The sequence below is a fragment of the Desmodus rotundus genome, chromosome 4, assembly GCF_022682495.2.
Source record: "Desmodus rotundus isolate HL8 chromosome 4, HLdesRot8A.1, whole genome shotgun sequence".
NCBI classification, from domain to species: Eukaryota; Metazoa; Chordata; class Mammalia; order Chiroptera; family Phyllostomidae; genus Desmodus; species Desmodus rotundus.
In genome coordinates, this window is record NC_071390.1 from 121,333,360 (window position 1) to 121,347,476 (window position 14,117).

At 36.0% G+C, this 14,117-nt stretch overlaps 1 protein-coding gene and 1 pseudogene across 19 annotated transcripts in view; one reads left to right on the plus strand and one right to left on the minus strand.

Annotated features, from left to right (window-relative positions):
• The window catches only part of ADGRL3 (adhesion G protein-coupled receptor L3), a 757,443-nt gene that overhangs the window by 624,621 nt on the left and 118,705 nt on the right, over nucleotides 1-14,117 (plus strand). For all 19 annotated transcript variants that reach the window (XM_053922390.2, XM_045185777.3, XM_053922389.2 and 16 more), the window contains one exon: nucleotides 13,144-13,327. In XM_053922390.2, the coding sequence (XP_053778365.1) occupies nucleotides 13,144-13,327 (184 nt within the window). The remainder of the gene's footprint in view (nucleotides 1-13,143; nucleotides 13,328-14,117) is intronic.
• LOC128780659 (heterogeneous nuclear ribonucleoprotein A1-like) lies at nucleotides 5,467-6,245 on the minus strand (annotated as a pseudogene).

A 14,117-nucleotide genomic window follows, 5' to 3' on the forward strand; every position in this document is an offset into this window, starting at 1 on the left:
GAGCCCAAGTGACGAGTTGATTACTTTCGATTGTGTTTGTCAGGGAAGACGTTCTAACAAGATGACAATTAAGCTGAGTCCTGGCAATGTGAGATGAGCCCTATGTCTATCAGAGGAGAAAGCATTCCATGAGCAGAGGTCACCTAGAAGAAACAAGGTCATCTGAGGAGTGTTTGGAGAGTTCTGAAAATAGAAAGAAGGCCAATATCCTGAAGCAATCAGTTGAAGGAGAATACAAGTGCAGGAAAACTATGGGAGTCAAGATTCTGAATACCATTAAAGAGCTTTAACTAGGGACGTGATGTTATCTTTTTTGCAAGATTATTTTGGTTGCAAAGTCAGTTTTCTTCTAATGTCAATTCTTATAGCTTTAGCTATCACTTCTATGTAGGTGATTCTCAAAAAATATTGGCCAACTACTTTATACATTTAGAACTTAATACATTCTCTCTACCACATTTAAAAAATGCAGATCTGATCATGACTTGACCCTACTCAAAGAGTCTTCATTATGCTCTTTTTCTCTTAAAAAAATTCCTTTTTTGGACTGCAATGTTTGAGACTTTGACTTTTCCTTTTTTTGCTGATTTCCCGTACTTTAACCATCCCCTTCCATATCCTTGGATCCTACACTCCCAAACCACATAAGTACTTGCAGTTCATGTCTTTAGGCCTTTGTGGTCATACCACCTTCTGCTAAAATTATTTCTAGATTTGTTCTCCTTTCTAATCCTTTCATTTCAGTAATTTTGACTTAACCTGACAATATCCACTTTATATGTCAATTACTCTGAGCATTCATTGTCCCACTTAGTCTAGATATATGCCCTATTATGTGAATTTATAGCACCTTCAGTTTTCCTCTTATTATAACAATTATCAACCTGTATTTTAATATATCTTCACTTTGCTAACTCTGAGCTCCTTGGGAAGGAACAGTGCCACTTTTATTTCTATATTCTGAAGACCTTTTAAATTGTTACTTAGCACATGCGAAGTGACCTCTAAATATTTACTGTTTAAGTGAAGCCTCAGGCTTGAATTTCTATTGCCTACTAATATGTCCACTGCAGTAGAAATTCTCAAACAACTTCTCTACACTCATTATTGCCATCTCTCTCCTGTTTTCCCTTAAATTCACTTCCTCAGTATTTTGCCCCACCACTTTACTGTGACTGCATTTGTTAAGGACATTAATAACATCATGCTGTTAAACTAAATAGTCAGTTGTCCATCTATCTTATTTGACCAATCAGAAGCATCTGACAGAGTTGATCACTCCCTCTTCCTTGTCACACCTGGATCATGACAACTCATTCCCTTCATCTTTCTACTATGTTGATGCTTTCTTCCAGTCTTTTCTGCTGCTTCCTTCTCTTCACCCAAACCCTATAGGTTGGAGTGTCCTCTAGCTCAATACTTAATCTTCTTGTTTTTTCTTTGCACGGTCACTCCCTCGGTAATCTGTCTGGTGTGAAAACCACCAGTATGCTGTGACACACAAATGTGATCTCCAACATAGACTCCTCTCCCGAACTCCTAAATTAACCTTCAAGCAAACTTCTCAGTATCTTCATTTTGTTGCAAAATAGACAGCTCAACCATTCCTGTCCACAACTGAATTTTTAATGTTTACCCACAACTAGTTTTATATGCAGTCTTCACCTACTCAGTGTATGTGGTCAGCTCCACCCTACTGTTTTCTTTCTGTTTGCTCCAAAGGCTGCCTCCTTTAGGTTTGGGAACATGCAAAGCATGTGCTCACTTGGCAACTTTTATTCTGATTGTTCCCTCTGATTGAAATATCTCCTCTAAATATCGACATGGTTAACTCCCTCAACAACTTTGTCTTTTCTGAATTGTTGTCTTTTCAGTGATGCCCACCTGGATTGTTCTACTGAAAACCACAAGCCACCATCTTCCCAACCCTACTCCTTGATGCCTGACTCTAGGTCTCCCTATCATGGCTTGTTTCCTTTTATTTTATATGGTTCTTAGCTTCCATCTATCTACCTGTGTACCTACCTACCTATGTATCTACCTATATATCTGTCTATCATCTATCCATTTTTTCATTTCCTTGCCAGAAAGTTCAGGGTTTACTTTTCTCTACTTTGTTTAAATTGTATTCCAAGTGTTTAAAACAATGCTGGCACATATTAAATGCAAAAGAAATATTTATTGATGAAACATGTCCTACTTCAAAGTAAAAATACACAATATTGAACTGATTATCCTTCAAAAGCATCTTTTCCTTGGTTTTTCTCTTAATTTAATAACCACCTTACAAAGTACCCAGAAAAATAATCTACTGTTATTATTATTCAGAGAAGGGCCTTTTGGATGCTGTTTATGTCTGAGTTCATTTTAAAGCCGATGGTAACCCACTGCCCTTGACTTCTGTGATACCACACGGTTCTAGCTACTTTTTCTTCATCTCCATTGCCCATTATTCCTTCTGCATTTTCTCTCCTATTGGTAGTGTTTCTGAGCCATCAGTTTTTCCTCTATACTCATTTTATCTGGGCGACGTCAGACATTTCAGTGGCTTCCATGAGCTTATGTAAATTTATGATGCCTGAACCTCAATGTCAGATATTTGAGCAACCTGCAAGCTGAAGGAGTTAAGAATATGCCACCCTCAAATATGCCACTTCGGCATATTGATTATTTTGAGATGAAGGCAATTGAGAAATAGTAGATGTTCTCCCCCTTTCTGCTTAAAAGCAAGACCATAAAATTTTCCATGTACCAGTCAGAGAAGAACATTCTTATCACTAGAGCCTGCCAGTCAAGGCCAAAATGGATCTTTGCAAACAAACCTACTAAAATAACCCTTATCTTCCATTTGTTTCTACTATGCATTTTCTAGTCACTTTCCCTCAATTTACTGCTGCTAGAAGCTTAAACCATTTTTCTTTATCTTGTCATGTCACAAATTTATCATTCTTTGTTTAAAAAGTATATAAGCTCTAAGTGCTACCTGCTTCTTCAGGTCTTCATTTTTCCTATGAAAGTTCTTCTGTGTACACAATATTTAGTAAAATTTTTGTGCTCTTCTGTTAATCTATCTTATGTCAGTTTAATTCTCAGGCCCAGTCACAGTGCCTAACAAGGTAGAGGAAAGGATTTTCCTCACCTACCAGGCTTATCTAAACCTTTCTAATTGGTGCCATTCAAGTATTTTGCATTCAAAATAGGCAACTCTGAATTTATCAAGTTTAGCACATTCTTCCCACAAATACCCTCCACCTTTTAATGACCAGAAAGTTGCCCTTCTTCCTTTATTCCCATTTTAAGTGTCACCTCATTGCCGATTTCCAAATTCCGTGCACTGCACTTTTTATTTCTCTCACCAACTGACTTTAATTAATCAACAACTCCTTTTAAATATCTTTGGAATCTCTATTTTTCTTCATTCCCAGAGCTAGAATGCATGGACTTAAACCCTCATTCTGCCTTATGTTAGCTAATTATCCTTTAGCAAGTTACTTCTATGAGTCTCAATCTTCTCACTGCAAGATGAGGGTAATCATCGTATCTACCTCACTGGGTTATTGTCAAAATTAAAGAAATTGATGCATAGAAAGCATGCAGATGATAGTCTAGAACACACTCAATAAACATTAACCATTATAACTTATATCACTCACCTACTTCTCATTTTTCATTGACTTCTTGTTACCTTTAGGAAGAATTGCAGATATCTTACTGAACATGATTTGCAAGCCTCTTTGAAAACTAGCTTTCACTCATTTGCTAATCTGGCCATTGAGCCATTTGCACTCTTCTCTGCCATAAGGAATTGTTTTTTCAGTTCCTCTGAGGTACATGTTCTTTTTCACCTGTGTACCTATAAGCACATGTTCTATCCCTGGCTTGTCTAATCAATGTGCATTTTAAGCTTGGAATTATCCTGATGGAGCCTTTCCAAAACAGAGCTTGAACCCTTTGTTTCCGCTCTTATAATGCCTCTCACGTAGTATCTTAATTACTTGTTTAATTGTCTGGCCTCACTCTATTGTCATCATTTTGAGGGAGAAAGAATATAGCTGTTTTTCCTTCAGCATTCCAATTGAAGTTGCTTAGTTAATATTTGCTGAATGAATGTTGAGTTAGAAAGAAGTTTGAGTTAAGTTTATAGCTCCATTTAATTCCCGTAACACAATAGATATTTATTTGGGAGGATTCAATTATTTAACTGTAAATCAGATTTATAAAATAAGTCAATTATAGCTTGCTAAAAACAAATCATTTTTAAACAACAAGCGGTCCCTTGAAGGGGCAGAGTGTTTTCTATGAAATTTTAGTTTCGTCTTGTTCCACCCTTAAATGTTCCTATTACTATATTATGATCAGTTGTGTTATACAACCTAATCTTAATTAAGACTTGAAAGTGCCAACACTTCACTGTAATATAAAGGGGAGTTTAGAGATTAGTAGTGTTTACATGCTTAATAATATTAAATGACAGTGATTATAAAAACGAAACTTAGGTTTATTGATCAGATGTGTAAATATCAGTCACTTAACTTGACTTCTAATAAAAACCTGCAAGTTTGAAACTGTTTTGAAGGCTTATAACACTTGACCTTTAAAATTTTGATTTGAGTCAATATCTAAACATAAGTAAAATGTTCCCTATTCAGTATAATTTTAACTTTATACTCTATTTTATTTTATTCTCAACTGAGAAACTTCATATCAAGCAGACAAAAATGAAGAGTTGAAGTTCTTATTTTTAAAAAATTATAACTCAATGTAAACTGACTCTATAAATACATTCATAAAACAAGAGATGAGAGCAGAGCAGACCTGAAAACTTATTTTTATCTCTCTCTATTTGCTGATATTTAATCACAAAGAAAAATAATTAAACATAACTATATAACATACAATAAGACTAAAACAAAAATGTTCAGCAAAATTATTACATTATATGTTGATAAGGAAATATTACTATCAGAACATATCAAAATACAAAGATGTAGAAGTAAATAGTAAAGTATTTCTAGGCAGTTTCAAAAATGTCAGCTATTTTTTAATTTTTTTTGTTAAAGACACATTTATTCAGTGCCATGATTAGACTATTCCATTTAGCAATCAACAGCATGGGTGCAAAAATAAATAAATAAACACTGCATTAAAAACTCTTTGTTGGAACACTTTACACTTTCACAGAATAGAAACTAAAATAACCTGTTACACAACTAGTCACAAATACAGTCCTCGACTTTTTTGCCTGTTCACAAGAGTATTGTCTAAAATAAAACACATCTTCTTTGTAGAAGCTAAGCCGTGCCGTCACTGTGCTGGGCTGAGGTCACAAATCTGTTGTAACCTGTAGCTGCCCTGTCACTTCTGACTCTCCTCTCCTGCTAAGCTTTGTTTCCTGGCAGTTAATTAAAACCTTCTGCCACAGCCACAGCTACTGCTGCTGCTGGAACTGCTGTAGCCACCTTGGTTTCATGGCTTGGCAAAGTATTGGCCTCCACCAGCATAGGGGCCAGAGCTTCTGCCTCCAAAGTTTCCTCCTTTCATGGGTCAAAATTTGAAGATTGATTGTTGTAATCACTAAAATTACTGTAGCTTCTGCCACCTGCAAAATTGCTGCCATCATTACCCAATCCATTGTATCCCCATTGCCACCGTATCCACCACCATCATGGATGCCCACAAAGCCACCTCAACTGCTGAAGTTTCCTCCACAACCAAAGTCATCATTCCCATCAAAACCACCTCCACAACCACCTGCGAAGTTTCCAGAATCACTTTGACCTCTTTGGCTGGATGAAGCACTAGCCAGCTGTTGCTTAGGTAGGGCTTTCCTTACCTCCCAGTTATGGCCATTTACAGGATGGTACTTCTGAATGACAAACCTGTCTACAGAGGCACGGTCATCAAAGGTTACAAAAGCGAGGCCTCTCTTTTCCTCACCGCCTTGGTCAGTCATGGTTTCAATCACTTCAATTTTCCCATACTGTTCAAAATAATCTCTTAGGTGATGTTCTTCAGTGTCTTCCTTAATACCACTGAAAAAATCTTTTCACAATTAAGTGGGCACCCTATCTTTAAGAAGCTTCTCTTGAAACAGCCTTCTTTGGTTCCACAACTCTTCCAGCCACCTTGTGTGGCCTTCCACTCATGGCTGCCTCCACCTCCTCCACAGTGGCATATGTGACAAACCCAAAGCCTCTGGAGAGCTTGGTGTTTGGATCTCACAACACCACACAGTCTGTGACCATTCTGCACTGCTGAAAATGGCTCCCCAGACACTCATCTGTTGTTTCAAAGCTCAAACCTTCCATAAATCACTTCTGTAGCTGTCCCGGCGCTTTGGGAGACTCTGACTTTTACAAGACGACTGCAGGCGGGGAGACTTCAGTGATGCTCACTCAGCATCACTGCGTGCACCAACAGAAAAGCTATTTATTAACTCAAATTTATCTACTCATAGGAAACAATTGCTCTTAACTTTCTAATGGGCTGCCTAATAATAATTTCCTTATTTATACATGTGTTTTGTTTTAACACAAAAATATTTTAAAAAATAACGAACTTACATAGAATTTATTCCCTACTTTGTTACTTTTCTTGGCTTCGTATATCTATGTTCTCCATTTATCCTTTAATATATTTTCAGAGGAAATTTTGTTTAAAAAGAAATCGAACCATATAACTCCTTTCCATAAAACTCTTTAAAATTTTATGATACCTAAGATCTTCAAAGATCTGACTTCTACCTACCATTTCCCAGCATACTGATGTTTCAACACTCTTTCCATGAACCATATATTTTCCTTATCCCAAACCCCACACATTTCTACCTTTTTTTTTAATCATCAACTTGCTTATTATGTCCTTTAGCCTCAAAGTTGCTTATCATAATCAAGGAACGTTTATTTCTCTTTCAGTGTCTAACTCAAAACTGTACAGCTTCTGGGATCTTTTCTTCATCTTCTTCAGCAAGAATGTGTTACTTTTTGTCTTATATGCTGTGCATTTCTAGCTCTATTCTGGGAATACCTTCTGCCTTCGACCTTAGGCAAAGTGAGGGCAGACTCCATGTTTCTTTTCTTTCCATCAAGCAGTCAATTCCCTAGTTCTTTGCATATCATACATATGGGATAAAACCTCACTGAGTTACATGGAAAGTGAGCTCTGGCACACTTAACATTTTAAATATATTGTTGTGCATAGTGGTCTGCATTCACTACAGTAACCTGTGGTTCTGCGTTTCTCTTTGAACTCTGATTATCTTCTTAATTCCCTCTAACTTGGCCTGTCTTCTTCCCATTCCATAGTGGTACCTGAGCACCTAATCTCTCAGAAGATGTCTCGGAATACATGGCAAAAATTTCTACAACTAGAAGAAGATGCTTTCAGTTTTTTTCTTTTATATAAGGTCACTAATGATTCGATAGTAAAAATAGGTTATCTGTTTAATGGGCATTTATTAAATACCCCCAAATATCTGAAGGTACTAATATATACCCCAGGGAGCAAAATGAGCAAGATCTTTCCCTGTGAATATCATGGACTAGTCAAGTCATTTAGGTAAATAAATATATGAGATACTTTTGATAAGGATTCATGAAAACAAACCAGGTAATTGATTTAATGCTGGGGTCATTCTTCCTAGATAAACTGATAATGAAAGACCTCTTTGAATAGTTGATAACTTGAGCTAAAACCTGGATGAGTTCATGATTAAAAACCTTGTCTTCTGAAAAATGCAATGGTAATAAGGTTATGTACCTTTTCACAAGGTGTTCATTTGATTTGGGTCTTTATTTTGTTGGTTTTCAATGAAGGACGAGGCGTAGGTATGTTCTCCAGGTACTCTGCTTACCTAGTTTGAAATGTACTGCTCTCCTGGGTAAGAAGTGACATCGATGTGTTTCTCACCATTGATCCTTTTGTGTATTCTTACTGAGGCATCCTAACCTATTTCACAAGCACATGCTCTTAGAAACATTTTTTTAAAAAATGTTTTTATTGGAAGGATATAGAGCTGGTTTCCCCCAAATTTTTCACAGTAGTAAAACAACTAAATTCTCCCTTTTAAAATATGTAAAGTGTGATTATACAGTTCATACCATCTTTTAACAAACATACTACAATTATATACTATGAGTAAAACTAGTCAAATGAATTCACTTAAGGTCTGAATAATTATGAGAGACCCAATAAAGTTTTGTAAAGTAGATGTATGTCCAAAAGGACATGGTGTATCATGTCCCTGGTATGAATCTAAGTGACTTTTGACACTTTTTAATTTATATTTCATTTTTAAAAACAATCAAAAGTCACTTCAGAGTCTAGTTAATGGACTATATAATGAGAATAGTGTAATCTAATAGTGGGATGTCCCTAAGTAGCCTCATATGAAACACGATGAGAATTTTTGTGTGTGTAGTTGACTTTATTGATTGGTTAGCAAACATGAATTTGTCCAAAGGCACACTGAAATTTAGTGGCGGAAGTGGAATGCAAATTTCCAGTGCCCATCTCCTATTTAATTTCTAGTAATTTAGAAGTGATTACCTAAGTGAATTACCATTCAAATTCTGGCAAAGAGATTGTTAATTAAATTCAGGTCTCAAACCTTTAGATTATTTCAATCTGTATATGTCAAAACCATTAGGTGACTTTTTTTGTCTTTCTGGGTCAACGCATTGTGATAAGAATATAAATTTCTTTATGATAAATTCAGGACCAATCTTATTTTCTTCCAATTTTAGAATATAAGGTTTATGTCAGAAAAATATTTATGGTAGAGAAGAGAAATCACCAAGAGCCATTGGACTTTAAAGTGATGTCCCAGTACCTTATTTTAATCAAATCCCTTGCACATTTCTGTTCAACCTTGTTTTACGTATAGTATAGTTAAGCTCATTTCTTTATAATCCAATAAAGTGAAAATCAACCTATTTTAAAGAGAGGTGTTGACCTAATGAAAACAATGTAAATAATAATTTGACAAAAATATTTTATAATCAGAAGTCATCATTTGTGGGTAAAAATGTACAAATGCATAAATGTATAAGGAAAACAAAATATAGATATATTTTTCTTATCATTGAGAAGTCGTGACCATTTAATTGGCCTTCATTACATTGGTAACAGGGACTTGTCAGCAATCTTCACAAAGATTAAACAAATTGTATTCATTATAAACTTATCATTAAGATTGACTTAATTGGGCTACCTCAGTAGCAGAAAACATGTTAGTTTGCTCAAGCCTTTTGAACACACATTATAAACTAGGTAATGCACATGTTGCTATACTCTCCCATTCCTCAAAGCTCATGTAGTATATGTAGTCTTTAAAGTTAAGTTCAATGAAAGGTCTGTTCATGAAAATTCCATTGCAGAAGAGTTATTCATTTCAGATCTCACTTCAGATGAATATTTTGCAATTATCAAGCATGACTAGTGCTTCCTTCCATGACGACCTCTCTGCTCCCCACACTGGACTTTTATGTCAAATTAATGTAAAGATTACTTCAAGCATTTAGTATGAGCCAGGCAACCTTGAAATGATTATATTATTATTGCCAATGTACAGATGAAGGACAGAGAGGTTAAATAATTTGCCCATCATCACACAGCTAATAAGTGGCAGAGTCCAGGTGGAATCTCAGCAGATACAGTTCCAAATCCCACATTCTGATTCTACAGAACTTTGTCTCTCAAGCCTTGTATTGACATTTCCTTGCAATTATACTTAAACAATCATAAGTGGTTTTATAATAAAAATAAATGTTATATTTGTGTCTTTACCTACCCAGATTTTATGGCCATATTTTTTCTCATAGAAAACAAATAGACAAATAAAAACTTCTTTATTTATCTAAGATTTAACAAAGCATTTTTATTTTCTTTATTTTAAAAATTTTTTATTGTATTTTTTCCATTACCATTTAGTACACTTATACTTCCCTCCACCCTGCAATCACCGCACTGTTGTCCATGTCCATGAGCCCTTTTGCTTTTTTGCTAAATCCCTTCAACCCCTAACCCCCCACCACCTTAGCTCTCCTCCTGCTCTCCATCTAAGAGTCTGTCTCTAGGTTGCTTGTTAGTTCAGTTTGTTCATTAGATTCGACTTATGTGTGAAATCATATGGTATTTGTCTTTTTCTGACTGGCTTATTTCACTTAGCATGATGTTCTGCAGGTCCATCCATAGTGTCACAAAAGGTAAATGTTTCCTTTTTTTGTGGCCAAATACTATTCCATTGTGTAAATGTCCCATAGTTGCTTTATCCACTCATCTACTGAAGGGCACTTAGGCTGCTTCCATATCTTGGTGATTGTAAATAATGCTGCAGTGAACATAGGAGTGCTTATTTTCTTAAGAATTAGTGTTTTGGGTTCCTTCAGATATATATTCCCAAAAGTGGAATCACTGGGTCAAAAAGCAGGTGCATTTTTAATTTTTTGAGGTAACTCCTTACTTCTTTCCATAGTGACTCTTCCAATCTACATTCCCACCAAAAGTGCAAAAAGGTTTCCCTTTCTCCACATCCTCTCCAGCACTTACATTTGTTGATTTATTGGTGATAGCTATTCTGACATGTATTAGATGATATCTCATTGTGTTTTTAATTTGCATTTCTCTGATAATTAGTTACATTGAGCATCTTTTCATTTGTCTATTGTCCATCTGTATGAACTCTTTGGAGAAGTGTCTATTCAGGTCCTTTACCCATTTTTTAATTGGGTTGTTTCATTTGTTGGTGTTGAGTTTTGTAAATTCTTTATCAATTTTGAACATTAGCTCCTTATCAGGTGTAACAGTGAATATGTTTTCCCATCCTGTGGGGTGTCTTTTCTTTTGTTGATGTTTTCCTTTGCTGTACAAAACCTTTTTAGTTTGATGTAGTCCACTTGTTTATTTTTTCTTTTGTTTCCCTTGCCTGGGGAGATATGTCTGATAAAATATTGCTACAAGCAATGTCCAAGATTTTGCTGCCTGTGTTTTCTTCTAGGATTTTTATGGTTTTGAGTCTAACATTTAAGGCTTCAATCCATTTTGAATTTATTCTTGTATGTGGTATAAGAAGGCAGCTTAGGGCCATATTTTAAGTCGAAAGTTTCTATGATATACTTGGAAATTTGGGGTCTCTCATAGAAAGTTTCTCTAAAGACTGTCTCTCAAGGGAAGATGCAGTAGTTGAAAATATACTCATAATTTATAACTATGAAGAAATATTGCCATTTATACATTTTCAGTTGCAAAACTAAGATAAATTAGTGAGGGGTGCCTTTGATTCATTGCTACCAATTCAAAGACATGGTATTTTAATTAAAGAAATCTCCTATAAAAAGGTTCCTATTTAGAACCTTTGCAGGGTTGATCATAGTTGTTTCTTTTTTTGTTATTTTTTCCTTTTGCATTTTTAATTAAAAAATTAAAAATAATAAAGGCCAGGACATTGTATTGTCTTCAAAATATTTTTCCCTGGGATGAGGTTAAAATTAATGAAGGGAAGATTACTGACTACTGTTAAATCGGCTGTTCCTTACAGGACAGGCATAATTCCTGTGGCAAGTGGGATTTTCAGAGCATTTCTAATGCACTCAGAGGATCATCTAATCCCAGAAAGAATAATTCCTTGAATTTAAGAGACTGGTGTTCTCCATTTGGCTTTAGAAAATAACAAAACTTTTGTTTGTTAGTTTTCTATCGGTCACCGACCTGTTTGGCTTATCCTGTTGGCATCGCCCCGATAGAGAACTTCCTGGAAAGCAGCTCATTTTGTTGTCATCCAGAGATGCTTTTGTCTGGCTTCTAGGTCATGTTTTAACTTCCATTCGTTAGACTCATGAGAGATTTTTGTTAAATGATGCAAAGTACTCGAGTTCCAAGTAGGACTATTTTACATAAAAGTCCAGTGAAATTGATACTTGGCCAGAACTTGGAATAGCTGGGAAAAATATCAAGAAAAACAACTTTTATCAAAAGGCAAATTAGTTTTTGAGGCTGGGGTTAATTGTCAGCCAAGGTGTTTCATTATGAAGCTGAATTTTTAAGAGTTGTTACTTGGTTACTATGAAAACACCAACCAGAAGAAAACATTGCAGCGTACTGTCTATTTCTCCAGTCTCTCCCAATCCCTACCAACCTGTCAATAACGTGAATCCTGTTTTAAAACCTTATGTGCTGCCTAGAAATTGCTTGTGTTGGCTGTTTATTCAACTTCATTTCTGGATAAGATGGGTATTTCATAATCAAAGGGCTCAGGGATGATTCCATTCAAACTTCAGATGTTGTATTTTTCTATTTCGCAATTCTCTGTGTTTGAATAAAACCTTAAGAAGGCCTTATTTGGAGAGCTATTTTTTCTTCGTGACCTAGCACATAAAGCTAACCACAGGAAATATGACTACAGAGATGATTCTTTTGGATGAAGCAATGTGAAATGTGGTGCTTTATCTCTACATGGGAGTGTACCTACTGCTGATTTTTTCAAGGAAAAACACCTGAGGGCCATAAGAGCAAGTTCCAACTGTTTATTCCCCTCCACAACAGTAAACAGTGTGAAGGTGTCTCTCCACACACAACATATCCAAAGCTCCTGGGAGTCTGTACGCTTTGATATTTTCCCCATTCCGACATTTTACTAGCTGGCTAAGAAAAAAATGGTTTGCTGAGTGAGGCCTCAACCTATAGGCAAAAAATTCCTGTATTATCCTATCTATAGATATCCTTTTATTTTTTGTTATGTTCAGCATCTAGTTTTATGGTGGTATATCGAAAGAATTATTTTCTGTGGATGATGTAATAAAAGTATTGGTTTAAATTACTTGACAGCAGTTCACCAGCCAAATAATTTAAAGCTCTGATTATAGTCTTAATGAAGCCTTTGCTGTTCATTCTAAGAAACAAGCATGGCTATATTTTTGTCCTTCAAAACAAAAGCAGGTTTTCCTCTTGCCTCGCAAGGCCTCAGCTCAGGTTTTACAGAACAAAATAATGAATGCTTCTGCGGCGGCATGTCACAGGGGAGGCTGGGACAATACTGAACTCATGCACACTGCTGGTCCTTGCTTGCTCGGCAACATGTACACCTGGATGTCTGACAGCTTGGTGGGTTCACTAGAGGCCTCTGCCATTCTGTTCACCCTCTCTTAGGCAATGGTCGAGACAGTTAACAACCTCCTCCAGCCACAAGCCTTGAATGCGTGGAGAGACCTGACTACAAGTGATCAACTCCGAGCAGCCACCATGCTGCTGGACACTGTGGAGGAAAGTGCCTTTGTGCTGGCTGATAACCTTTTGAAGACTGACATTGTCAGGGAGAACACAGACAATATTCGTGAGTGGCCTTTGTTCTACAGAAGGGCCAAAGACTCTTGTACAGCAGGAGAGGGAAAAGAAAAAAGTATCTATGGCGGCCTAGATATTATGAATGATACTCTATTCTTTTTCTATAATTAAGAACATAACAAAAGAAAAAAGCAAACAAAATATAACCAGAGAAATTAAGAACAATGTAATAATAGCCAGAGGGGAGTGGGGAGGGGATAGTGGGGAGAGGAGTCTACATGAGCTACTATAAAGGACACAAGGACAAAATCAAGGGGGAGGGTGGAGGTGGGGGAGGGAGGTGGGCTTGGCTGGGGTAGGATGGAGGGATGGGGAGAAAATGCAGACAATTGTAAGTGAATAACAATAACAAAATTAATAAAAAAAAGAAGGTATCACCTGTCATTGGTTTAAAAAAGTCCTTGTAATCATCTATGTTATCCTCCTTAGGACATTCCAATATTGGACATATTAGCCTGAGATCACTTACAGTGAGGTCCATTTAATTTTATTTTAGTATTTAATGTATATTTGTTTATATGCATAATCCCCATAGTGCAGGGCTTATGATTCACTTCAGTTATTATAGGAGTGCCTCTGATTATATACTGTAAAGAAATCAGTCATCTAAGTTAGGGGTTAAAACAATTTTTGATAATTGTGTTATTGGCTCATAAAGAGGATAAATCTATTTTATTGTATATAAAGATGTAGTTGACAGTTTTATTTTAAAACATTTGATAAAGCTGTTTCCAACTTATTAGATTTAATGATAGATCAATATTGATAAAATGGTGCAG